Below are 27,920 nucleotides of genomic sequence, written 5' to 3' on the forward strand. Positions count from 1 at the left end.
AGGGAAGAAGCAGTAACTGGGTTACTTCCCAGTGGACACTTCAACCACGCCTTGAGAGAAAGGAGAAAGGTGGGAGTGAAGAAAAGGGTGTAGTGGAGGGTTCCCAACAAATTTCGACAGTAGCGTTTCGCCTCCACCAAAATGCAGCATTATTTTGAGTGAGATAACGCCCTCCAGCCACTCCGTCAGGAACAAACGCTGCACTGAATGCAGCTAACTGCTAAAACGTCGCAATCTTTCAATGAAACTGCAGTATTTTCATTTTCTTGGGCCAGTTGCGTTTATGCCCGTCAGAGGGCAGGGAGTAACACCGTGCAACAAGCACTACTAACTTGCCGATTTGTGCGGACCTACATATGGCTTCAAGCGCGGACAGGTCATGATTGCCATCTAGAGCATCTGGAGTATTAAAGGGCACAAAATTAAAAATAAAACAGCGTCGTATCATAGAAGCCGGCTCCGCTCTCTGCTCGCGCTTCTCCAGCGAGTAGGGATTCGGCAGAGGAACCGGCCCCCCTTCTTTTGTTGGCCGACTGGCGAATCTGGCGTCATCGGCGGCCTTCGTGTGACGCCAGCGCTTACACACTAGGTCAACGCCTTCGTGCGTCTATGAACGGAGTCTCAAATCGCTGAGAAAAGCAGCTGTCCGGCCGCGGGCACGACGACATAGGATGAGCGCACATGGCTGCGCGCACCTGACAGCTCTGAAAGAGACCAAGGGCACCCAAGCCTACCGGCTGATCCACTCGTACTTCGTTTGCTGCGTGTCGAAGGAAGCCCGAGCCAAGAAGGTGGGCCATGACGCGCGACCAGCGTGTCCTTCCGATGAAACTGCGGCCTGTCGCCTTTCCTTTATTGTGGCGTTCGATCGGTGCTCAGTGGAACCGAACCCGGCGTCTGAGGCTTGCTGGTTCGCTCTCCGGTTTGATGGAGCGGTGCACCGGCTGTGTCTGAACTTCATATGTGTCATATGTGCTGTGGCCACATGGGCAAATATGATGTTGAAACTTCGCACATCTTCGGTTTTGCTAGTTGCAGCGGCTGACAGCTTCTCATGGAGTGAACCGCTTTACAGCTCCTGCGTTTAATTCTGGCCGCGGTGCTCATACCTCCTTGCGTTACTTTTGAAACAACTGATTTCCTGAGACGACTGTGCAAGGTCAAGTTCAGGCTCGCGGACGCCGGGAGAGAGAGAACTGGAAACGTCCAGGCGCGTCATATTACGTTGGTTTCGTCTTGCGGTGCGCGCTGCAAGAGATCGTCATTATTTGAGCTCGCCTGAATATAGGGTTATGTGCTCTTAAACTGCGATGCTGGGACTACCTGCGTCCTCGCAACCCGTTGGTACCCATGCCTGCGTTATATTCATACCTCGCACCTTGCAGCGTAAAACTGCGTAGTAGGGTTCCCAGCTTAGTTTCTTTACCCCTGCAGCTACAATGGGCCACGGGCTGATGAGTCATGTGACACGAAACTGAACTTTCTAACGACATGTTAAAATTACTTTAGGCTCTTGGAATTATCAGCTAGGCGTGTTCAAGTTCGGAGTATATTAATTTCGTTACGTTATTCGTACAAAAAATTAACAAAAAGATTAAGATGTAGGGATGCAAGTCAGCCTGAGCTTTTGTTAGGATATCAGCGACCCGTGATTGTAGGTTCTTTTCAATATTTCTGTTCAAAGTTGACACTAACCTTCACTGTCATATGTGTGGCTAATGCTGTGTAAGTGCAATAATCCTGTTGCCTAAAGTGAGCGTTAAACATTTTCGCGTCCAAATGTCGTACACTCACTCATCAAAGATGAATGAGGTTGAGATTTTGTCAAACTTCTTTTTATTCATCCCCTGTGTACCGTTGTGTCATGCACAGGCCCAGCTGTGCACCTGTCACACTTGTCATGCAAGAGGTCCAAGGCTACACGCATGTCTTCAGTGCGTGTACTTCGGTTGCTATGGAAACCGGCATATTCATGAACATGCTCGGGCCAGCCAGCACTTACTAGGTAAGCACACGTCTGCAAAAGTCATACAGTACTCTGCAGCTGTTTTGAAAAGTCAATATGAGAGGTTGCTCTTTTCCTTTTCATTCCCTTTGAACAGCATCACAGTGACTAATGTATTTGCACAGGGGCCGCCGAATCACTCTGTGATCACATTGCGATGACATCACAAAAACTGTCACTAACTGGTTATTTAGCCCCACTCCTATTGGCTGACATGCCTGCCGGTCAGAATCAACCCGTGTGAGCGGGGCTTTTTGATCGGTTTGCGACAGGTTTTGTGATGTGATCATGGGCTCCTTGCATAATATAGCTCCAGGTGACAAATAATCTTTGACAGCATTTGAAGGTTGTCGCATGTACGGCTTGAAAGGTCTGAAAAATTTTTTCTCTGTAGCTTATGGGCTGCGCTTTCTCAAGACCCACAGAGCTAGTGCATGTGGATACGGAAAGGAGATGAGAAAAACTATGGACTCAGACGTCACACTTTACATGTAATGTTTCTGTAAAAAGGGAAAAAAAGACCATCTCAGGGATAATACACATAGTATGTAGCTTAAAAAAAACTGTGGGCTGTTCTTTCTCAAAAATAAGACTGCATTTGTAAGAGTGTTAATAAATTCTCAAGTTTTTTGTTTTGCCTTTACATGTTAATGTGAAGTGGCATAAACATGTTTTGTTGGACTTTTCAGCTGTTGACATCTCGTATGGAGTGGTGTACTGCTTCACATGCGCCGACTATGTGTATGATAGGGAGCTTGAAGCCATGGCCCGCAAGCATCGTCGTCGCTGTGCCCGGCTACTGGGTAAGAACAAAAAGCCAGCTCGGTACGTGCAAAGCGTAACATGCCTACTAGGTGTAATGTGGTGTCAGCTATTCGAGATGAGAAAACCTACAATTTGATGACAGCTTACAGCAGTTAAAATATGGTGGAACTCTCCGGTTTGGTAATATTTTCCTCTGGAAAAAAGAAAAACTTGCTTGAAATAGGTAAACGTTCTAAGGCAAAGCTGCTCGTGTCGGGTTGAGTGCAAAAGGCTTGCATTGCCTCATCAAGCTTTGTTTACTGAGATAATACTTTCGGCTCACAAACTGTCGTCACTTTATCAGAGCCATCACTTGATTAGAGAGTTTTGGTGCCAAGACACCGCTGCCATAAAAATCATGCACAAGGGCCACAAAAAGGGATACTTTTTGGCCTCCATCTCTACCATCATATCAAAGCTCCTAAGTGATGCTTCTTTCACTGGTATCATCATGGAAACTACGTGACTGGAAGCCCTCTGGCTCTTCCTGAATACCAGTTGCGATCATTTTTACCCCTTTCCGTGTCCAAAATATCATTGTTGTGAAGCATTTGCTGCTCTTACAGTTTGCATAAAGAAGAAGGGAGCAGTTGTCACAAGCAGCAAAAACACACCTGCATTCATTTCGATTGACAAAATTAATCTGATATGAAGGCTAGACAGAAGAGTCTGTTTCCACCTGCCCAAACACGGCAAGTGTGTATTGTCTTTTATTTCGTTGTGTGCATAACCTAGTTTTTTAAGAATAAACTGCTATTTGTCTGACAGTCCCTTATTTTTTTATTTTTTTTAAACCTTTGAATGGAAGCAAAAATCAAAGCTTCCATGTATACTGTGCAATGTCATTGCAAGAACCATACGGCATCCCTTGTAGTTTGAGTCGCTTTGGGATGTTAAACCTTGCAAACCAAACCAGACAAACCACTATTCTTTACAGTGGTAATATTATTTTATTCTAGCCGCTACTTTAAACAATGTCTCTTTTGTGCTAATTACCCGTACATAAAGTACTCTTATTAACGAGCAGGTCAAGGTTGGCTAAATGTGACTTTAGAGCTAATAGGGGTGCCTTATGCATTGCAGGAAACAGTAATTCTTCCATGGTAAATAATATTTGCAAAATTAAGGGCTGGTGCACACTCAAAAAGGATGGATTTAAAAAACAAGTGCGAAAAAGAAATGAAATCTTAATTATAGGCTAAGAGCTGTAAGCAAAAAATAGGCACCTCATATCAGTGATGCTTGTTAATTTCACTCTTGCTGCTACAATTTCATGTGTACTTCAATAGCCACATATTCTTTTTGGGAATGACATAACAATACGAATTTGGAATAAACTTTGGTAACTACTTTGAAGTCATCCTGATAAATAAATTGACTTAGTTCATGTTCTCCAGCCTTAAATTGTTCCCTTTTGTGCACTTTTCACTTTGCATAGTTGACTCGAGGAATGATCGGATCGCAGTAAATCGATGACAAACAGATTTGTCTTCAGCAGTATGAAGAAATATGCTAAATTTGCTCTCTGAGCAGCAATCTAAGTTCCTGGTAGGCGTCTGGGAACTGTGTGGCTTGCTTTATTGCTTTTTCTAGTGATACCACCTCTCGCTTGTATCCAGCTCGAAAGGATAGGACTTGTGTATGCTTCAGGTTAATATTTTTGTGCGGGTAAAACAAGCATAAAGCGCTCTTGTGTGTTCAGGGTTTTCTCATTACAGGTGTTTTCAATCGGTCAGTAATGGAAGTACAGTTTTTCGGTAATAATGCTTGTCGGAAACAGTGCAGCGAAAGAAAGGACCACATTTTTGGTCTCAACATTTTGAAATTTCTTCGTTCATTGCTGATGTTGTCTAGAGCTGGCGGAGTTTGTGGCCAAGTTCCGTTCGGTCACATGGGCGCTTTAATGACCAATCTGTCTGGGTCGTCTAGCAAAAAGGAGCACAATATGATGGCGAATCCTGAAAATGAGCCGAATATATGACAGACGAGTTAGGGCATGCCATTTCTGAGACTCCTAAACAATGCCAGATTGGCAAGAGTATATAGGGGGATCAATGAGGGGTGGGAGGGTCACTACATTTTGAGAGACCTGGCATCGCTCCCGTCCCTTCATTGTTTTCAGTATTTCCTATATCGGAAGCATTTAACTGAAAAACATATGTCAAGGATGCATCTGAAACAGCGCCCGTGAGCAGCAATTTACACAAGGTCTTGGACTTTGACGCAGGTCTCCAGGAATATTACCACCACTGGGAGCCCAGCAGCTTTGAGTTGGACCTGCTTCGCAGAAATCCACGGAGGAAGCGCATTGCGAACAACTCGTATATAGGTGCGTCCTACTTTGGCTATCGCCGCTGCATATCAATGGCATGCCGTCTGATATCCTCAGATGCCTCCACAATCTCCAGACAGTTTCTTGTTTTTTGCTTTGCCTGATAATGAGGTCCAGAACTGGGGGAAAGAGAGGCCGAGAGGCTTTGAAAGTGACTGCGGGAAAATGAAGAAGCTAAAAAAGCATCATATCAGCAGGTTTGTTTTTAGGTAGCATTCATGCCAGAAACAGTGTGTTTAATATTTTTTTTTTGTGTCACCTCTGTCTGTAGTGGACTCTAACAGTTTAGGTGATGGTATAATTCAGCCAAATAGTGTTAATAAATTCCTGTCGTTGAAAGCAAATTAGTATATTGAGAACGGAGTGCAAATCGAATGAAATATTCTTCAAATACTACCAGGTTAAATTGGATTAAATCTGCGAACCATAGCCAGGAAATTGCAAATTTATACAACATTTTTAGTGCAAAGTAAGTACAAAGAATAAAAGTTAGTTGCAAATATTGTTTTGAATAATTAAAAAGTTTGTACAGATAACTGAAAATGAAGAGAAACAGTTTTGCATGAAATGTGGCCATGAAAGGAAACAGATATTGTAAGTCACTATTGTAAATGACACACATTGAAATGGCTTCCCTGTGCTACCCTCTCTTGCTCTAAAATGCCCAAATTATTAAAATTAATAATTTTTACGGATAGACGATAAGGTGTAGTGAACGTGCCCTTGTTTACAGGTAGATCTTAAGGGGAGACGCGGGTCTTAAAACGGTCGAAAATGGTCAAAAAGTCGATTTTGGGAAAAACTCATTTTCGGAAGGTTTGTCATTTCGAGCATCTACTATAAAATTATTAACGCTGAATTCGGTCGGGAAATGCGATAAAATCGGCTTTCAAAACACCACGGCAGCGACGAAATGGCCCCGAAAAGAGAGACTTTGTTCGAACTTCCCGCGCGCGCCGCCGGCGTTGCAGCCGGCCGATCGCCGCCATCTTGGGCTTGTTTTGAAGCTGGTTTCTTTGTGCGCAATTTGAGCTATCTCAAAATGGCGTCGCTCAAGCCGAGCGGCGGTTCGGGCCGGTTTCCCGAAGGCCGCTTTCGGGTCGCTGATTGGCTCGCACGCGGCGCGCTTCCCGCGCGCGCCGTTCTGCGCCTCCCATTGGCTGGTGTGACCGTCTACGTCATTTTTTTTTTCTTTCTCTTGCGTTCGCCGCTGTGGCTGTCGCTTCGTGCGCGTCTGTTTTTGCGCTCGTGTTTCTCTACACGCCGTGTTTCCGCCTTGTGCCGGGAGTTTCTCTTTGCGATCGAGATGCCGGGAGACAGTCGATTGAAACCGAGCACGCAACGAGCTTTTGGAAGCCGGAAGAAACGTCCGTGGAACAAAAAACAGCAGGCAGCGGCCACCAATGCGTCGCCGGGGCCTGCAGTGCCGGACTCGTTGGATCCGCCGGGTACATCAAGCACGCTGCCCGATGACGACACCGCGGGACCAAGTTGCAGCACGAATCGTATCTCGGATCGTGGCACACTTCGTGTTGATGCTGTGTACTATTCGTCGACCGAGCAGGCGCAGCGTGTTGAGCGATCGGCGCAAGCAAAGTCCGTTCTGTCGGAAAAGTCGGCAACCCAGCTCAAGTTTGACCTTCTTGGCGCGTCAGTGCGGATTACCAGACAGCTGATGCCGGTACCCAGTTCGTGATTGTGGACTTGAAGGTTTTGAACAATTTTTTCGCGCAAGCGAAGTGCGGAACCTGCGAGGCAGGAAGTCTGCGTTTGAGCAAGGCAACAGATAAGGAGTACGGCCTTGCTGTAAAGCTTCTGCTTGTCTGCGAAAACTGCGATTTCGAACAGAAGCAGTTCTCTTCCCCAAGAATAAGCGAAGCAGTTCTCTTCCCCAACTGTTTGCCTGGTGGAGCTCTCGTCTCCTTGGCCCCGGTCCTCACTTTCACCTCAAAAAAAAAAAAAGTCAACTATAATTTCATCACACTTACACATTCGACATTTTTTTTTTAAATGTTTCCTTGGATGGAATAAGACACTTTTTGTTTTGTTTTGTAGGGAAACTGATAGGGAACATCTGAGTAACATCCGTTGTCGAAGATTCTTCCCAATATTTTCTGCACTCAGTGTCAAAACTTCAAATGAGTTTTTCTCAGCTTCATGTTTTTTGGTGACATGACTAGCCTTACGGAACTTTTCATTGGGTTTTTGTGGTGCAATTTTAATAAATCTTATACCGTTGAATTCAGAAAGGTTTGAACTGTGGAGCTATGCTATTTTTATATTGCTAAGTTGAACATATCAAATTTATTGAACAATAATGTCAGCTAATTATATTTTCGAATTGTGGGGCATCTACATAATTGAATATTTTTATACTGTGATGTACATCAATGATAATATAAATAGCATAGCTCCACATGGCAGGTCTTTGGCTACAACTACATTTTAATCGCAACGAAAAAATATTGAGGGAAACTGTCCTAACGACCCGTAAGAAATTACCTAATTAGGCTTTGGTTATTTCCCAATAACAATAGAACTAATTGAGATAGAGTAAAACTAATTACATTTTTGAAAACAGGAGGAAGAAATACATATACACACCCAATTTCGTTATTATATCTCTAAAAATAAAAATTTTCATTTTAAGACCAGTGTCTCCCCTTAAGGTGTAGTGATTACCAGCCTTCCATCATTCTTGTCATGCACAGAGGTCTATCAAAAAGCAGAGTGCTAATTGAATTGGCAACAACAAAGCATTAAATGTTAATGAGATAGTTAAAACCATTGAAATATCACTTACCTATAACTTCTCCGTTGATTTCTCAAACCTAAAATCTCTCATCTGAGTGTAGGGTTTTTCTTTTTCTTTTTTCCGGTGGAATAGATGATGTAAAAGTGTCTAACTCATAAAAGGGAAACTGAATTATAGTATCGAAAAATCGGCCTATTTCACTACACCCTCATATCATGAAGCGGACTGGAGAAGGTTATTTCTCTCAGAATTACCATATTTTGATAAATGTAAGGCAATGTTTGAGTCACAGTTTGGTTTCAAGACCTTTAATCTGCAGAAATAGCCTTGTTGACAATGGAAGAAATTATTTTAAACGGTGTTAACCAGAACTGTATATGGTGAGTCTTTTCCTTGATTTTAGTATCACTTTGCACAAATTGCAAGGTATTCTTGACAAAATACAACCATTAGCAGTTTATGGTAAACTTCCCCTGTTTTGCTGTCAGTTGTGGTGTCCCGCAAGGAAGCATACTTTTGCTTAAGGCACACACAAACTGCATTGTAAGTACACATCCTTCCAGTGATTTTGTAATCTATACACCGATGACAGCACACCGCTCCTTTCGAGCCCTAACCTAACAATTAATGGAGTAATATAATTACCTGCTTACTAAAATTGTCTAGACAGTCAGTGGTAAATAAATTCATAATGAATCCTCTAAATATCAAGAATATATCTCACACAAAAGTAAGCGATATTACCAAACCGTATGCTCAGTTCAACTCCAAAGACCTAGAAATGAAAATTGTCAAAGAGCACGAAACGCATGGAGCATGTTTTTCGTGTTATTTAAACCAGTTTGCCCTCTCAGCAGAAAACAACTTTTTTTTCCTGCGCAGCCTTATCTCAGTGCTGTGAAGCTGTACCTTCGGATTATAAATTACAAATATGTTGCGTATTTTTCTCTCACCTCACCAGTTCAGTGTGGGCCACAGTGACTAAAGCAAACAAACAAGATTCTTGTACTACAAAAGCAAATTGTTCAAGTAATTGCCAGTATTGTTAACATGACTTTCTCCATATATGCCTCCCAAAATTGATCATTTTATAAATTTTAGCTAATACAGAAAAATTAGGGATGCGCGAATATTGAAATTTTCAAATACATGGGAAAAAAATGCTTTCAAATATCCAGTATCTGCTCAGGGGGAAAAAAAAAGGAAAATAAATAAAAGCCAAACATTGTTTGCTTTCTTTATTTCATAATTCGCGTGGTATTTGCAGATGAAATTAGACTTGTACAGAATTGTATACCTTACTTAAAAATCCACTATAAATTTTATACAGGGTTCCTTATACCAGTTTTTGTACAGGAAGGACCACATGAAAAGGGTGGAACCGTCAATTCACTAAGAAAAAGCTGGTTAATTCGGACATATTAGTAGCGAATTAATCCACCCTTCCAGGGACCAAGAAAAGAAATGTCCAAATTAACTGAAAGCTTGAATTATTGAATGGGCGTGAAAAAAATAAGCTGCCGAGAAACGTTTGCATCACCGTAACTTTATCAACACCTGCATGATATTTGTCTGCTTTTGAGATGAAACTGAAGTGAAAATGACATTTCTTTTCCCAATTTCTTGAAGGAAGGCTCTCTTCGCAAAGCGGCCCGATCTTTTTTTATTATTCTTCACTACAATACTCCATGCAGGGAAGCATTGCTGCGAAGCATGCAGTGGGTTGAAGCTGTTAGTTTGGCACATTCGGTAATTTTACAATATTCGAAGTTCTGGACATCAGTTTTTTAATATGAATACAAATCAAGTAACAAATATATTTGATTAGTATTCAATAAAGTGATGTTCAGAATTTTCGAAAATATATACCGAAAATATTTGAATTTACCCCAACTTCACCGCAATGCGTGATCGCAGAGACTGTTGTGTGAAGCATCCTCAAAACACGACGAGGCCTTTTTCCCGGCAACCTTCGTGCAGGTGTTCATCAGATTACTGTAATGCAAGCGATTCTCGGCATTTTCTTTTTCAGGCTCATTCAATAATTCGAACTTTCGGTTAAGTCGGACATTTTTTCTAGTGCCTTGAAGGCCGGATTAGTGTTAACTGTATTCAGCACCAGTATGACAGCCCCGTTTCATTAGGTTCATCTTATACAAAAAAAAAAAAAAAACTGCATATGAAATCCTGTATATGTGTACTGAATTTTTCAGTGGGGTATACGCTATTGTGCAACTGTTTAATTTTGTTTGCAAATACCACATGAATATTGAAATAAAGAAGATGAATAATGTTCATTTTTAATTTTTTATTCATTGATCGGAAATTCAATATTCAAGGGCATTTTTCCTCGTATTCGTATTTGATTCGTATACGAAACTTTCAGTATGTGCACGCCCCTAATAAATACATAACAGTCCTAATGAACATACAGTATGTGCAAAACTGAGCTGTGAAAATATTTTTTTGGAATGTAATTTTACGTTTCAGCTTCTAGTCACTTAAAAGTTTCCGTGGTTGCTCACAATATTTCTTTTTAACGTGTGTCTGACCGTTTGAGAGCCCTAACTTAATTGTTCCATTTAATGAAAGGTAAGTTCATCATCGTCCTCACCGTGGTCCCACCAAAGCCACAACAGACATAATCGTCATAAACAACGGCAGCAGCCAGATAGGTTGCCCAGCCCAGTATGATGTGTGCGACATCTTTACATGTAGTAATTTCCATGCAACCTTTGCCTCTGTCCGGAGTTTATTTTTCTTCTTTTTTTCTTTCCTCCCTTTGTTGCCAATCAGGCCTGCGTGGTCTCATCAATCTAGGCAACACATGCTTCATGAACTGTATTGTCCAAGCATTGACACACACTCCACTGCTGCGCGACTACTTCCTGGCTGACCGGCACGTCTGCCAGTTTCGGGATGACCCTGCCATGTGCCTCGTCTGTGAGATGTCCAGGCTATTTCAAGAGGTAACGTGACTGCCCCAACATGCTCATGTTGTTTTCATATTATGTGGGGTGTAGTGCAAAAAAAAAGAAAGCAAGACTGATAAAAGTGTGCTGAATTTTCTGAGAAGACACATGATACACGCCACACCATCACTGTGTGCTTACTACAGGTGACGTAATGAAACAAGTGCATAAATGTTCCTTTACTATATTGGCCTTAAATTGTTCCATGCTTACAGCTGCATACCGTGTGGAAGAAAAAGTGTCTTCACACCAATTTTTTTTCGTTTTAGTGCGTTAGCTTTTGTACAGGGCGCACCCCAAATTGTTGCAAGTTCATCTAAGGCTAACAACCAAAGTGGCCAGTTCTTGGCCCACATGACATCACACATGGCAAATTGTGTTGGATTAAGAGTGGATTACATTGGATTAAGCTATATTAGGGTGGATTCTGGGGTATCAATATTGGATTACATTGCATCATGTTGGACTAAGGTAGATGAAGTTGGATTGCAGGCAATTAAGAGTGGGTTATGTCACATTAGGTTGGATTTAGATAGGGTTTGCCATGTTATGGTGGATTATAGTGGATTAAATAGTTGTCTATGCTTCTGCCTTTGCAGCATGTAGACATAGCATACGTTAGACCATTAATTTTATTTTTTTCCCTTGTATTTTTATCAAAAAGGAGAGATGGGGGATTTTAACAACACAGAAAGTACTCCAAAGGTGTCTTACAGGCAAGTGTAAAAGCCATTTTAAGCCTCAAGCATTGCATTTAAATTTTAAAACACACAAATCCAAGCTTGATCGACTTTCCGGACATGTTTCAAACGGCATCTGCGTAATATCAAGAAATGGCAGAGCGGGTTAGGAAACCAAATTAGATACCCTAGCCATCATGAAGATGAAGTGACATGGGCAGGGAGTGTAATGCAGAGAGCAGATAACTGGTGGTCCTTTAGGCAGGTAATGCAGAGGATTCCAAAAATGGCAGAGGGTCCCTCTTGCTGATATGACGCCTGCAGGGACGAGCAGGATAGGGAATTAGGAATCGATAGTGGTCGATGCCTTTGCCATGTAGAAGGCATTGATAGATTGATTGATGACTACGATTAACTGCATTGAGAGCCAGTGTTGATTGCCAACTGTCGCTTGCTGCTGCATCGTGCCTGCTTTCCTTATTTGCCTGGCACAGTTCTACTGTGGCAAGTCCAGCCCTCACATTCCCTACCGGTTGCTCCACTTGGTGTGGACACATGCTCGCCACCTGGCCGGTTATGAACAGCAGGATGCCCACGAGTTCTTTATTGCCACGCTTGATGTGCTACACCGGCACTGCAAAGGTCAGCTGATACTGCCATCTTTCACCGTGCCGGAGGCCGGCAATGTGACCCCATTGAGTTTAATTGCATGATGAATTAGCCTCCTAAAATAGATGATGCATTCTTGGAAACGAGCTGCTCTGCCAGCTGATGCAGATACTATCACAGACATCATGACATGTCCCACATGACATCACATGACTGCGGTGGATTAAGAAAGGATTATGTTGGATTAAGCTACATTGGGGTGGATTAAGGGAACGGATTATATTAGGATGAATTCTGGGGATCAAGTGGATTACATTGGATTAAGCTACATTAGGGTGGATTCTGGGGATCAAGTGCTATCCTCATGCCGGAACAAGCTGCGTTACTCCTAAGCTGCCTCATTCCTTGTATGCATGCATTGTTACTGGAAACTGGAGCCAAAGCTAGGCTGTTTGTATTCCAGGCACAAACGGGATGTCCACCACAAATCCACACCATTGCAATTGCATCATCGATCAAATCTTCACGGGTGGCCTGCAGTCTGACGTGGTGTGCCAGTCTTGCAAGTGAGTCTGTCCGGCCCTCTCAGCCTAACTCAAGCTGCTGATATGTGTACAGACTGCTGTGTGGCTCAGTTCCTGGAATGCTTTCTTCAGGTAAACTGGTTGTTGTTTGGGCTCAAATTTCACACAGAGGTGGTCCTTGGCAGTGAAACATCATTAATTTGACCTTCATGAATTCAGATAGTCCAGTCTATCACTGGAGTTCTGCCAAATGCCCATGCATGTCTGAAGCGTTGGAAGCTCACAGGCTTCCTGAAGTGGTGCCATACCGAAGTATGACCTACTCAACAATGCATCGTCAAAATATCGTCTCTCAAGTTTGAGTAGCACGTTCCATTTTTTCTTGTGCCTCTGTGGCAGACACATTGGCTATCAGCAGGCCAATTTCGCTTTCCACAGTTCAGACTATCGGCCGCACATGTCAGCCAGCCAGCCGTACTTATAGCTGCATACCATCTGGAAGGAAAATTGCCTTCACATGAATTTCTTTTAGTTTTAGGGTGTTAGTCTTTGTACAGAGCGCACCCCAAATTGTTACAAGTCCATCAAAGGCCACCAATCAAAGTGGCTGGCTCTTTGCCCTCATGACATCACACATTGGATTGTGGTGGTTGCGTGGATTGCATTGTACAAAACTCTATTAGGGTGGATTCCAGGGATCTATGCTGGATGACATTGCATCGTGTTCGACTAAGGTGGATTAAGAATGTAGTTGGGATGAATGAATGCAGGGCAATAAGGTGGATTAAGTTGGATTGCAGGTAATTAAGAGTAGATTATGCTAGATTAGGTTGGATTGCAGGTGGGGTGTGCTACATTAGGGTGGACTACCAGTGGATTAAGTAGATGTCAATGCCTCTGCCTTTGCAGCATGTTAGTAGTCTTCATTGCCCTTCACTCTTGTCCGCCTTGCTATCCCCCTCCTAACTTCGTGTCCTCATCTCTGCCGTGGAGATGATTATTATCATGTCCTTCTCATTGACAACTTTTTGACACTTCTGGTAGTGAAGATAAAGCATTTGACAGAACTCTGCAAAATCGCGAATTCTTTTGCTAGTTTTTTTTTTTTTGGGGGGGGGGGGGGGGGTCAGTTTGACATTTGGTTTATTTAGAGCTATTTTACACTTCCTGAGGGCTAATTTAACAAGATTTTATTACTGCATAGTTTGCCTGGTTTGGTTATGAATTAATTAGAACTCGACATAGTGTCTGCCATGTGTCTGCCAGTGCAGTGTGGTAAAAAACTGGTTATGATAGCTATATATCAGCACTGCCAAACTAGGTGGCGGTTTCGCCTAGGGAAGTTGAGGCTCTTAGAGGACACAGCAATTAGTACAGTAGACCCTATGCTGGCAGTGTTAAATTTGCAAAATGGGCTTAAATGGTCCTTTAGGGACAGGCTGAAAGCATATTCTTTTTGTTGCTAATTAAAGTGTACACGTGTGGAGAAGAAAAGTTGCAAATTTCTTCTCTATTGCAGGGGTGTCTCCACAACCATCGACCCATTCTGGGACATCTCTCTAGACTTGGGTCCTAGCAGCCATTTGCAGCAGCATAACCCTTCCTCTGGTAATATAAACCTTTCCTTTGTGTCTATCTGGAAATTGTTCACTTTGCCTCTGAACAAAAGTAATAATAGGAGCACTTATTATTGAAGGCTCTTCTTTTGCAGGGTTACCTTCTTTGAGTGCTTCTGGGAAACATGGTGTTATTTTCGTTGTTGACTTAAAACAAGGTGTTAACAGACTAAAAAAAAAGCTAATTGTTGTGCTACTACACCCTAGTCTGGCAGCGTCATGGATAACATTTTGTGTGCTGTATGTTAATTAACCAGTGCATATTAATGAACCTTGGGTAGCCGATATTAACCTGGGGCTATCCGCAACAAATTCTCTCATCAGCATCTCTTGTACCTTGGCATGTTACACTCTTCATACCACATAACTTTGTGGTAGCCCCCTTAGCTGCCTATGCTTCATAAAACCCAGCACAGTACTCACTAACATCAGCTAGAGAGTACCTTCTTGAATGTCTTGCCACAAACACAAGGTGCACTGTTTTTGCCAGCACAGCACTCATTAACATCAGCTAGAGAGTACCTTCTTGAATGTCTTGCCACAAACACAAGGTGCTCTGTTTTTGACAATTGTCATTTTTTTTTTGTCAGGACTAAGTGAATCAAAAATATGCCGTTTTTTAACTGGCCTAGCATACTATTTCTATGCCGAGTTTTCTTTTACTGTTCTTTTACCGAGTGGATGTGAGGCATGTATATTTGTTTATCAAATCATCTGCCATACCTCTTGCAGAGGCAGAGGATACAGAACCAACCTCACTCTTGGATTGCCTAGAGAGGTGAGTCATCCCGTCATATTTTTTGGTTATTTTCTTTCCAGCACAGCTCCAGTACAGGGGAAATTCGTTCAATATAATTGTCAGGGAGGAGCTGTTAAAATGTAGGTTGGCTATGCAAATGCTGTGTGTCTAATTGCCGAATATTTGCATAAAAAGAAGCGAAAGGAGTGGTCTGTTGTAGTGGCCGTCTTTGTCAGTTGAATGTAGTTTCAGGGATAAGTTGCATTTAAATAGAAAAGCATCAGAATCTATCATCGAAAAAGCTAGCTGGCATTCTTGACTAGAGTTAGATCTGCAATGCAGAATCAAAGGTATTAAACTTATTGATTTGTTGGGCACGAGTTTACATTTGTGTCCAACCACTCATCATAGCGTCCTTCGTAGCCTGCATTGCTTTGGGTCTTCAGATCCCATGTACCCTACAGTACCCTACCGTGCCATGCCATCATTATTAATTTATTAAAAGCTGGTTGCATGGACCATAAAAAACGAAGATATTTAAAGTGTCATAGGCACTTGAGCATGTCTGAGTAGCAAAGTGTCATGGGTACTTGAGCAAACCTGGGCAACAGAGATTGAATAACTAAAAAAAGCTATATTTGATGACAGATGCAGGTCTTCCCATCCCGGATTGCTTCCAGGAGAAAATGCAGTTGCAGTTTTGTCATTTTGTCTTTGTGTTCTTAGAAAAGCTTTACTATTTCTCCCCACTCAGGTTCACCCGTCCAGAGCACCTGGGCAGTTCGGCCAAGATCCGGTGCGGTCGCTGCGACAGTTACCAGGAGTCGACCAAGCAGCTGACAATGAAGCAGCTGCCCGTGGTGTGCAGCTTTCACCTGAAGCGCTTCGAGCACTCCTCCCGCTTCCACAAGAAGATCTCCTCGCTCATCAGTTTCCCCCAGTACCTGGACATGAGCCCCTTCATGTCTGGCCCCCGGGCACCCTCCTCTAACTCTTCCTCCACCTCTGCATCTGCCAAGGGCCGGCCTTCGTCTCCCTCCAGCGCGCCCCCACAGCCGTGCCACGATAACAAGTGAGTCGGGCGCTCTCACTTGGTTAAGACGAAATTGTCTGATGAGGTGAAAAAAGCAAGATCACGTGGCTGGTTTCCATTGGGGTTTCGTGTGACAAAAGGATGTCGAAGGTAAACTACCTTGCTCATTCTTTGATCAGTTGCGGGGAAATTTTGTTGCAGTAAACGCAATTTCTCGCAATTCTGTCCAGAGGCATTCATGGCGCGTCCGCAATGCTCTGTTAAGGAAAGAAAGAAAAGTATATAATACTCGGCTGTGCAAAAGCTGCATTTCTGCAGTACAGCAGCTTCACGCAAAACGGCAAAGAAGTTGTTTTATGGGAGCACATTGTATCGAGGGGAAGCTTTCTTGCTGGCACAAAAAAAGGCTAGGCAACTTCCCCCCTGCACTGGTGCAAAGATCTGATATGGCCAGGTCGTAGCATCACGATGCACGTGTGTGACATACAGCATTGCCTCTGATAGACTCAAGGGCTTGTAGCCACCTCTGATGTGCTCAGTGCAGGATAGAAAGCAAACATCAACTGAAAGAAGCATGGTAACACCAATAGCAGTCACTGCACGTAAAAGGCGAGAATAAAAAAAGGAGGCTGAATGCTGAATGATTGGAAAATGTAAAATTGTTTCATGACCTCAGTATTCAGCTCACTTTTATGGGCTTGATTGTACGTTGAACATTGTTGATGCGAGTAATGAATTGAAGCTGTTCATTTGCAAGTGTTTCGAGAATTTAGCAGCGCACTTCGTCAAGAACATGCACATCTTGAGTTGTTTGGTGGCCCCAATATGACAGCTAGTCGAGTGACTCCTTGTGTTGGCAGCGGTCGTCCATCGGGTTCTGGGAGATGGTGGCATGGTTCAGGCAGAGTGGGTCTTTGCTCAGGCTGACAAAACATTTCATGTGATATCTCTGTTTCATTTGCGCCATGTCAGTGTGTCAGTCTTCAACTTCAGAGGCTGTCCTTGGACTAACACAGGTGTTTCCCCAATATTGCTTCGACGAAGAGTAGGCTATGCCCATAAATCCACTAAAGAAAGGTGTTAGGCAAGGAGACACAATCTCCCCAGTGCTATTCACAGCTTGCTTAGAAGAAGTACTCAGAGACTCGGAATGGGAGCAGTTAGGGATAAGGGTAGATGGGGAATACCTCAGTAATCTGCGATTTGCTGATGACATTGCCTTGCTAAGCAACTTGGGGGTGAAACTGCAAATAATGATGGATGACCTAGACAGGAAAAGTAGAAAGGTAGACTTGAAAATCAATATGCAGAAGACTAAAGTAATGTTCAACAGCCTCGGGAAGGAACAGCAGTTTACATTAGGTAGCGAAGTACTGGAAGTAGTAGGCGAATATGTCTACTTAGGACAGGTAGTAACCGCAGATCTGGACCATGAAAAGGAAATAACAAGAAGAATAAGATTGGGATGGAGCGCATTTGGCAAGCACTCGCAGGTCATGACTAGCAGCTTACCGGTATCGCTCAAGAGGAAAGTATACAACAGTTGCATCTTACCTGTACTCACCTATGGGGCTGAAACGTGGAGGCTAACCAAGAGAGTTCTACTTAAGTTGAAGACAACCCAGAGGGCTATGGAACGAAAAATGGTAGGGGTAACATTAAGGGATAGGAAGCGTGCAGAGTGGGTCAAAGAAATAACTCAAGTTACCAACATTCTAGTGGAAATTAAGAAAAAGAAATGGACATGGGCAGGACATGTAGTGCGAAGAGAGGATAACCGATGGTCGCTTAGGGTAACAAACTGGATTCCAAGGGAAGGAAAGCGTAGCAGGGGGTGGCAGAAAGTTAGGTGGGCGGATGAGATTAAGAAGTTCGCAGGAGTCAAGTGGATGCAGCTAGCACAGAACCGGGTAAAGTGGAGAAATATGGGAGAGGCCTTTGCCCTGCAGTGGGTATAGTCAGGCTGATGATGATGATGATAAATCCACTTTCGCAGAGCCTGAACTGTGTCTACACGTCTGGGTGGACAAATAGTTGAGTAGCGGCCCTTCTTGAGACATGACTTGCATTTCTCGTTTCGTGCTGGGCAAGCATGTCTTTGGTGGCTTCTTTTTCCATACCAACAGCAAGACTTATTCATATGCATGAACGATCATGCACTGACTCTTCCTGTAGACAGCTGTACTCGCAGTGCTTGGAGAGAGCCAGAAGGCTGTATATAGTTGTGAACTGTTCAAAGGGCTCTGTCCCTATTGTAACCGAGTGTTGAAATGTGCTCTTTCGAAGATGACGTTTTGTCGGGAAATGAAGTACTTATCAAAGCATTTCATTGCAACACTAAGCATTTTAAAAGTCTTACTGGCCACTTTTAAGGAGTTGAAGATGCCCTCAGCCCGGTCACCCATGGTGTTGATGTAGGGCATCGACTTTGTGTTCTTTAGGCTTCACACCAAGTACAAAGAGGTATAAAAACATTTGAAGGGCTTCTTGTATAGCGACCACTCATTTGGCAACAAGAAGCAGAAGGCTTCCGGAGGCTGTGTCATGAACAAAACCATCAGATCTGTTAAGGCGCCACAGATGCTTGACGCTCCGTCAGTGGTATTGGCTTTCCTTGGCTCGCTGTGCTGCGGCCGGGCCTGCATTGCTATGGCGACTGTATGGGTGTCCCCCGTTCAGTTTTCTGCATTGTCCACGTTGGCTGACATTTTTGTTAGCTTCTTCCAATTAATGTGGCTGGCGGGATTTGTTGCACAACTTCCGACACGACACCATGTTTTACACAACTTTGGCTTGTGTATGCATGGTAAAATGGTTGGACGCCTTGAGCTACAGCGAATACATTTATTGGAGCTGAGTGCTCACCGGCAACTGGATACAGCATGAACAGAGCAGGAGCACTCTGGCGGCGGAGGTGCTTGACTGCAGTACATTCTATGACTTAAACTCTTTGTGGTTGCATGTGCAATTACAGAACATTTTAAATAATTGCATGATATCTCAATTTTGTTGCCTTTGGCATGTTCTGACTAATAACTGATAAGCCTTAAGTATGGTTACTTTCATGTTTACATTCTTTTTTTAGCTCACTGGCAACTTATCCACTAACCAACCAACATCACTGTGCGAGTTTGCATTCATAATCATTGCCATAAATTGACCATCGAGAGCTCAGAGTTCGGCATTACCGTATTTTCTGGTGTATAGCACTAGTTTTTTTGCAAAAATTTTGCTAGTGCCTCCTGTACAACAGTGCTTCTTACGTGCATGTTTTTTTTTTTTTTTTTTTCATTTAGTGCAACGTTTCTCAATGAACTTTACCGTAAAATGACGACGATAACACCCTCTGTTTTAGTAACTTATGGTCACCCCACAAGCGCCCAGCCTTAGTGATATGAGCCTTAGGGTGCAGAAGCACCAATGCCACAAGGAAAGAATTCAATTTTTTAAGGACTGCTTTTTTTGGCCGATAGATTGAAGATGCGAACTCAGTGCTTGTTCGTTGTGCAGAGTAGTGGGTTGTAGGTGTATGCCAGGCTTTTGTTTTTGCTTTTATGTATGATGTTTTTATTTGCATTATTCATTCATTTTTTCTTTTTAAATTTTTGTATTCCTTTGTGGCATTAGTGATTTTCTAGTTTTTCTACTTATTGTGAGCCTTCCGTGGATGTTATTTCATTTGTATATGCCATGATCTTCCTCTTTCATTTGTACATACCATCATCATCGTCCCGCGGCGCCGGCTCCGGCACGCGCCTGGGTTTTGTCACCGGATTAAAACGCTAGACAAGGCATCGCTGGCCTTGCCGTCACGACCTTGCCGTCTCAACCTAGCCTTCTTTTACAAGTGGTGGAGGTCGAATTCGATCCCCTTGCTGCCTCTCGCTGGAGCTACGTTCCGGTCGCCGTTTGGCAACTACAACCATAACCATGTCCACCGAGAGCAATCCCGACCCGGCCGGACCCTCTACCTCAGCTGCACCGATGCCTCCGACTCTGCCCACACGTCAACGCGACCCACCGCTGTTCGCTGGTCGTCGTGACGAAGACGTGGATGACTGGCTGGACACATATGAACGCTGCAGTGCCTATAACCGGTGGGACGATGCTTTAAAATTCCTCAACGTTTCGTTCTATCTAATTGAGGTCGCCAGAAACTGGTTCATTAATCGCGAACCCCACACTACTAACTGGACCACTTTCAAACAGCAATTCCGCCAATACTTCGCCGACCCGGCAGTTCGGTCTGAGATCGCGAGAAACAAGCTCGCTTCCCGCCTTCAAGGTCCCGATGAATCATATGCGTCTTACATAGAGGCTGTTCTTGCACTTTGTCGGCGCATTAGCCCCACCATGACGGAACCTGAACGTGTGCACCACGTCTTAAAAGGGATCAATGCTATGGCATATCACACCTTAGTTGCCCAGAATCCTTCAAGTGTTGATTCAATTATTACGACCTGTCAACGCCTCGACCAGCTGCAGTCCTCTCGATTACAGCCCGGCTTCGCAACTGGTCCGACCTCTGCTGACCTTGATCTGCGGGCAATGATACGAGCAATCATCCGCGAGGAGCTTCAAGCCCTCAATCCTTTCTGTCGACATGGCTGCGATCATTCTTCCGCACCTCCTAATGACGCCGTTCTCCGTAACATGATTAAAGAAGAGTTAGCTACCATCAGCCGCCCTATGACAACCGAACCTTCTGCAAACCGCCCAGCGCCGACCTACGCGCACGTCGCTGCATCCTCCCCTTCTTTGGTTCCCCCGCCCCAACCAGCACCAACATACAATCACGTCAATGCAATGGCGATGGCTCAACCTACACAACCCAATTACGCACCTTGGCGTCCCCCCTGACCAGTCTGCTATTACTGTGGTATTAGAGGACATATATCCCGCTTCTGTCGTCGCCGCCTCCAGAACGAGCGCCGTGGTTACGACACCTTCGAATGCGACATGCCTTCAACCTCATATTATCAACGGCGGTCTATTCCAAGCCCACCTCGACGATCCTCCCCACCTCCAGTATCTTCCTCTGAGCCTCGTGGGAACCATGTATCCCGACGCCGATCCACATCCCCATACCGCCGCTCAGTTTCCCCTCTCCGCCCCGCAACCGTTCTCCCTGTCCGCCATCCGGAAAACTAAGTGTTGCAGTTTCCGGAGGTCAAACTGCACTCTGCGAACTAACTAAAAGTCCTCCTGATCGCCCGTATAACGTGATTGCTGTTATCGCTGAAGGTTTACCGGTTGAAGCTTTGATTGATACAGGGGCTGCAATTTCTGTCATTCACGCTGATTTGTGCTACCGTTTGCGAAAAGTGACAACCCCATATGATGGGCCTGAACTCCGTGGAGCCAATGACGTCCCTTTGCGCCCTTCAGCGAAGTGCACCGTACGAGTTGTTATCGACGGAATCCGCCATCATGTGCAGTTTGCTGTGCTCTCACCTTGTGCGCATCTCATGATTTTCGGATGGGATTTTTTGTCAACCGCTTCAGCGTTAATTTCTTGTGGTGACCGTGTTATCCATATGACAGACAGCGATTTTTCATCTGACTTTTCTGAACGACATCATCCCCTCGTTGCCGCCGCTGATACTGTTTTGCCTCCTCAGTGCGAAAAACTGCTTACTGTTGTTTCTGACCACATCACTGACGGGGACGTACTCATTGCACCATCATATAGTCATCTTCCACGCGGCATCGCCTTCCCGTCAAGTCTTGTCCGGTTCCACAACGGCTCAGCGACAGTAGTGGCCACTAACACTTCACATGAATCCCTCGTGCTCCCAAAAGGAACTTCTCTGAATTGTATGGTGGATGCTCAACCTTTTTCCCTGATGGTGCTCACCGCCCCTCCGCCTCAGCAACGTGTTTCGACAGACGTCTCTCTTTCTGTTCTCGCAAAGACTATTAATCCTAAACTCCCGCCGAACCAACGCCAAGAACTGCTGACATTGCTTCGACACCACCAAGCCATTTTTGATGCCACTTCCACACCTCTGGGACGGACTAGTGTTGCACACCATCGCATCATTACTGAAGGTAACTCTATCATTCGCCGACGGCCTTATCGGGTTTCTCTCTCTGAACGAAAAGTAATTGAAGAAAATGTAAATGACATGCTCCATCGCAATATAATTCGTCCTTCAACAAGCCCGTGGTCCTCCCCTGTAGTGCTAGTTAAAAAAAAGGACGGCTCGGCACGCTTTTGTGTTGACTACCGCGCACTCAACAAAATTACCCGCAAAGATGTATATCCGATGCCGCGAATCGATGACGCCCTTGACTCCCTCCAAGGCTCCGAATATTTCTCGACCTTGGACCTTCGCTCAGGTTATTGGCAAATACCTATGCACGAGGACGACAAAGAAAAAACCGCTTTCGCAACACCCGATGGCCTTTACGAATTTAACGTTATGCCTTTCGGACTTTGCAACGCACCAGCGACATTTGAAAGAATGATCGACACTGTACTTCGTGGCCTAAAATGGAGAACCTGTTTGTGTTACTTGGACGACATTGTTATCTTTTCGGCAACCTTTAATGACCATCTCACGCGCCTGAATGAAGTCCTCACCTGTCTCGCTTCGGCAGGCCTTCAGCTCAACACCAAGAAGTGCCACTTTGCACAGAAGGAAATTAGAATATTGGGACATCTGGTCAGCCATGACGGCATTCGCCCTGATCCTGAAAAAATAATCGCGGTCTTGAACTTTGCTCGTCCACAACGGACTACAGATTTGCGCAGTTTCCTCGGCCTCGCGTCCTATTTCCGGCGTTTTATAAGGCATTTTGCAACTATTGCTGCACCACTTCATGAGCTACTAAAAGCACGCAGCCCTTTCGTGTGGACTGAGCAGTGCGAAACTGCTTTTAATGACCTCAAGCACGCCCTCACATCAGATCCTGTTCTTGGCCACTTCAGTGACAGCGCTCCAACTATCCTGCACACCGATGCCAGTGGTCACGGTCTTGGCGCTGTACTTCTGCAGCGTGATGCAACATCGCGTGAGAAAGTGATTGCCTTTGCCAGTCGGACTCTCACTCCAGCTGAGAAAAACTACACCATTACCGAGCAGGAGTGTCTTGCTGTCGTCTGGGCTGTCCAAAAATTTCGCCCTTACCTATACGGTCGGCACTTCACAGTTGTGACCGACCACCATGCTCTTTGCTGGTTGTCTTCACTCAAAAATTTGACAGGCCGACTTGGCCGCTGGATTCTACGACTGCAAGAATATCATTTCGACGTCACTTATAAATCTGGTCGCCAACACCAAGACGCCGACGCTCTCTCTCGCTGTCCCCTTTCGGAATCCACTTGCTGCTTTTCTTCCCAATTCATTTCCACCTCTGACCAGAGCCGAGCATCTCTTTGCCCGACTTATATCACAACCGTTTGTTTTGACGACTCTGGGAACAAGCACGCTCTCCGCTCACAGCAATTAGCCGATGCCTACTGCCGTCCTATCATCGACCGCCTTATCGGCGCTTCGGACCCTCCCAATGCTAGGCTTCGCCGACAGCTTCGCAATTTCAAGCTCGAAGATGGCATCTTACTCCGCTACGTGTATTGCCCTGATGGAACTCGCTGGATCCCAGTCGCGCCGCGTGTGCTTCGCCCACGTATACTGGCGGCTCTCCACGATGACGCTACTGCAGGTCACCTTGGTTTTGACAAAACCTACGACCGCGTGAGAAAACGATTCTTTTGGCCTGGCTTATCTTCTACCGTTGCCAAATACGTCGCATCCTGCCCTCTGTGCCAACGTCGCAAACGGCTGACTTCTTCGCCCGCTGGCCTTCTACAACCTCTTCCTTGTCCCTCCACGCCATTCGACGTAGTCGGCATCGACTTATATGGTCCCCTACCTCTCTCCTATGGGGGTAACCATTGGATTATAACAGCTGTCGACCACCTCACACGCTACGCTGAGACAGCACCTGTACCGACTGGTTCCGCTGAAGAAGTAGCAAATTTCTTTTTGCGATCAATTGTATTGCGTCATGGCGCTCCTCGGGTGCTCCTAAGTGACCGCGGTACAGCCTTCTTATCGAAAGTCGTTGCTGAAGTTCTTCACGCCTCATCCACCCTTCATAAGACAACCTCAAGCTACCATCCCCAGACTAACGGTCTGACTGAGCGATTTCATCGCACCTTGTCGGACATGATATCAATGTACATCACACCAGATCATCGAAATTGGGACACTATTCTACCATTCGTCACATTCGCCTATAATACAGCAGTACAGCGAACTACCGGTTACTCACCATTTTTCCTTGTTTACGGCCGTCCTCCCACTACAATTCTCGACGCTTCCTTCTTCTCTACGCCCGACTACTCCACATCAGTACCTACCCATTTTTTATCTCGTGTGGCCAGATGCCGTCATCTTGCCCGTGTCAACACGGCAGCGTGCCAGGAAGTCCGCAAAACTCGCTATGATTCTACACATCGAGTGGTCTCTTTTCGTCCTGGGGACGAAGTACTGCTTTACACACCATTGCGCAGCGCTGGCCTTAGTGACAAATTCCACCACCGCTACGTAGGTCCCTATGAGGTCATAAGCCAAACTTCTCCAGTGAACTACAAAGTGACGCCTGTTGATCCCCCAGCTGATCGACGCCACCGTGGAACTGAAATTGTTCATGTGTCTCGCCTGAAACCGTTTGTGCGCCGCGATGCATCGGTTAGGTAGGAGCGGCCAGGCTGGCCGCTTCCGACCCCCCGGGAAGATTGTGTGAGCCTTCCGTGGATGTTATTTCATTTGTATATGCCATGATCTTCCTCTTTCATTTGTACATACCATCATCATCGTCCCGCGGCGCCGGCTCCGGCACGCGCCTGGGTTTTGTCACCGGATTAAAACGCTAGACAAGGCATCGCTGGCCTTGCCGTCACGACCTTGCCGTCTCAACCTAGCCTTCTTTTACATTATTTTGTTTTGCTCTGTGTATTTGCTTCCTGCAGTTAAGAAGTTGAAGTGCGTACTTGTTATGTCCCTATATTCCCTCTGTGTGTATGTTTATAAGCTCACGTTAGCTAAGACTTTTTTTTTCCTGTAGTGCAATAAAAACAATAATAATATAATAATAATAATGGGTTCACAGCAAAGAAAAGGCACAGTATCTGTCACACTTGCTATGTGGACACCTGAACTGCGCCATAAGGGAAGAGAGGAAGGTGGGAGTGAAAGTGGAAAGAGAGAAAGGGGTGCCGTAGTGGCGGACTCTGAAGTAATTTCGACCGCCTGGGAATCTTTAACGTGCACTGACATCGCACAGTACAGGGACACTACTTCCTTTCGCCTCTATCAAAACGCAGCCGCTGGCGGTCGGGATTGAACCCGGGTGCTCCGGCACAGTAGTCGGGCGTCTTACCACTGCACCACTGCGGCGAGACAACAATCAATGCTTACATTTTCATGTACATGCTCATGGGTCGCACAACTTTGAAATATAGGTCCATAGTATGTTTCTGAAAATTTTCTTGAGTGGCCTGGAATGTTCCTGACTGTTCTAAAAATTTTTTTTTGAAGTTTCCTTGAAATTTTTCCTAGGTGTTTTGAGCTATTGAAGTTGCTTTTAGCAAACAGTGCAGTTTACGTCGCAGAAGCATACACTTGGCATGCTTTATGCCTTTCATCATATCCCTACCTTCTCCCCTTTATTGTTTTAAATATATTTACTAGTTCTTACCTAACAGGATGGACGTTAAACGGCCTTGCGATCCTGTGGTGCAGGTATTGCCTGTTTGCCGTGGTGAACCACAGTGGAACCATTGAGACGGGCCACTACACGGCATATGTGCGGCAACACCGGGACCACTGGTTCAAGTGTGACGACCACCTCATCACTAGGGCCAGCCTACAGGATGTCCTCGACTCTGAAGGGTAGGCATTGGAGTGCCCTTCCACCACTCAATCTGCTACTTATGGTAGACGTGAAAGGTGTAGTAGTGCATTTTCTCCTGCAGATAAAATTTGCCCACAAGGTGTGGACAACGGTCTATTGTTCAGGTGCATCATCTTGCGTTTCATGGCACAATGTTTGCAGATTTCGCACCCCCCCCCCCCCCCACACACACACACACACAGACACACAGTTTGTATTATGAGAAATGCATAACTTGAGTGATAATCTGTTGTAATCGTGTAGATTGGGGGGCTGTAGGGACTGCTACAGTACAGCATGCCCAATTTGAATAGGGGGTACCTTTTTGCAAACTTTGTATCACAGGATTTGTGCACTTGCTGCCACGTTGCCAGATATTGTATGCTGGCTTTTGTTGAAGGCTGGGGCTGAGTTGGGAGCATTAGGCCTTTTGTGCTGGGTTCCAAGTGAACTAAAATGCTTTATGAAAAAATTTGCGGAAAAGAGCGCTACCGCAGATGCAAAAAATTGATTTCTGCAGAGAGACTCAGCAGCTATCCTGGTATGGGATTACTAAATAAGTGCAGCGATGAGTGCACTCTGCAACAGTGCTATCTTAAGCTTATGAAATCAATAATATGTTTTTCTTGAAATGCTGTCTCTTTATTCATGAAAGCGTTTGTGATAACAGTACTGAGTAAATTTTTGAGGGGAAGGTCAAATTAGCCCTTTAAGCACTAATTTAGTTTCCGAAAAACGTACCAAAATTGCCAATTTTTTTAAGTGACCATAGTTTTCTCCATGTAATTAGGGTTCTGAAAATATATTACTTCGATGGTTTGTGGTTAAAATTATTGCCAAAAGTTAAAAAAAAAAACTTCACGAGGGTGGCTTTCCCACAGTGCATGCGCATTGTGAAATGACTCTTTTGAGCCTTAGTTAGGCGCCAAAGATCCAAAATGCGTTTTTATGGTCGACAAACTCCCTCTAGTGTTCAAAATCGCAACCAATGCAATTGACGACTGTAACTCTTCTTTCGAGATGGCAGCACCGCAATATCTGACCAGACGAGTGTAACTCGTCATTGGCGTTTTTGGTACGATCTGCCATGACGAATACAGCTCGGGGTTGGCGGTTAAAGGGTTAAAAAAAAATCGCAGAGCACAATTGAGGGTGAAAGAAAAGAACAGTTAACAATCTTCTTAGAATCAAAATGCAGTTGAGGAATAGCAATAATAGGTGGAGAACCAGAAAAGCATGATGAATCAATCAACAGAATAAAAAAGTGGTAATTAGGTAATCAGAGTCAAGGGAAGCTTCTTCGAAAATATGATTGTACACTTGTCACTGGGTTACTTCATTCACGATTCATTTTTCGTTGTTATCTACTCTTACCTTCCAGGTACTTACTGTTCTATCACAAGCAGATCTTGGAGTACGAATGAAGAAGCCCATCTTCCTTGTTTCCTGTGTTCACTGTCCATTCCCCGTTGTCTGTGAGAAGAGGGCAGAAGAGAGAACTGCCTCGAGCCTCGTGGAAACATTGTGTGCATAAATGTGATGCATCTGTGTGTGAGCGTATGTAGGGACATAATTTCCAAAAGTGCTTGTTCCGTCGTCATACTTTCACTTGTCGGCCATCCATGTCTCCCGGAAAACGACACGCAGACTTCCCCACAAGGCTTCTGCACTGTCAGCAGTCTCTGCTGCTGCTGCTGCAGCGTGATTGTAAAGTCTGTATGATCTAGGTTTTGCAATTCCCCTAACAATATATACCCCTTCACTTTCACCAGCCATCAGTACTGTCCTCTGAGCTTGGCAAATCTGTGCCACCTCATTTGCTCAATAAATTATTGCTTCCTCACGTATACCTTTGTATTCATCGCATGTTGCTTGCACTGGTGTTTTATTGAATGCTGCTGTCCTTCTCACTAAGCACGCATGCAAAGAAAGAGTATGCAAGTGCATG

At 44.7% G+C, this 27,920-nt stretch overlaps 1 protein-coding gene across 1 annotated transcript; it reads left to right on the forward strand.

Moving 5' to 3' along the window:
• The first annotated feature begins 422 nt into the window (after positions 1-422).
• not (ubiquitin carboxyl-terminal hydrolase nonstop) lies at positions 423-27,815 on the forward strand. The gene is made up of 12 exons (XM_084604479.1): positions 423-791; positions 1,873-2,005; positions 2,695-2,808; positions 5,037-5,138; positions 10,693-10,865; positions 12,043-12,190; positions 12,621-12,723; positions 14,201-14,289; positions 15,030-15,075; positions 15,791-16,108; positions 25,822-25,971; positions 27,354-27,815. The coding sequence occupies exons 1-12, from the start codon at positions 672-674 to the stop codon at positions 27,394-27,396; spliced, it is 1,539 nt and encodes a 512-aa protein (XP_084460605.1). The 5' UTR covers positions 423-671; the 3' UTR covers positions 27,397-27,815.
• The last annotated feature ends 105 nt before the right edge of the window (positions 27,816-27,920 follow it).

This window comes from Amblyomma maculatum, chromosome 5 (assembly GCF_055883805.1).
Source record: "Amblyomma maculatum isolate TAMU_Amacu chromosome 5, ASM5588380v1, whole genome shotgun sequence".
Classification (NCBI taxonomy): domain Eukaryota; kingdom Metazoa; phylum Arthropoda; class Arachnida; order Ixodida; family Ixodidae; genus Amblyomma; species Amblyomma maculatum.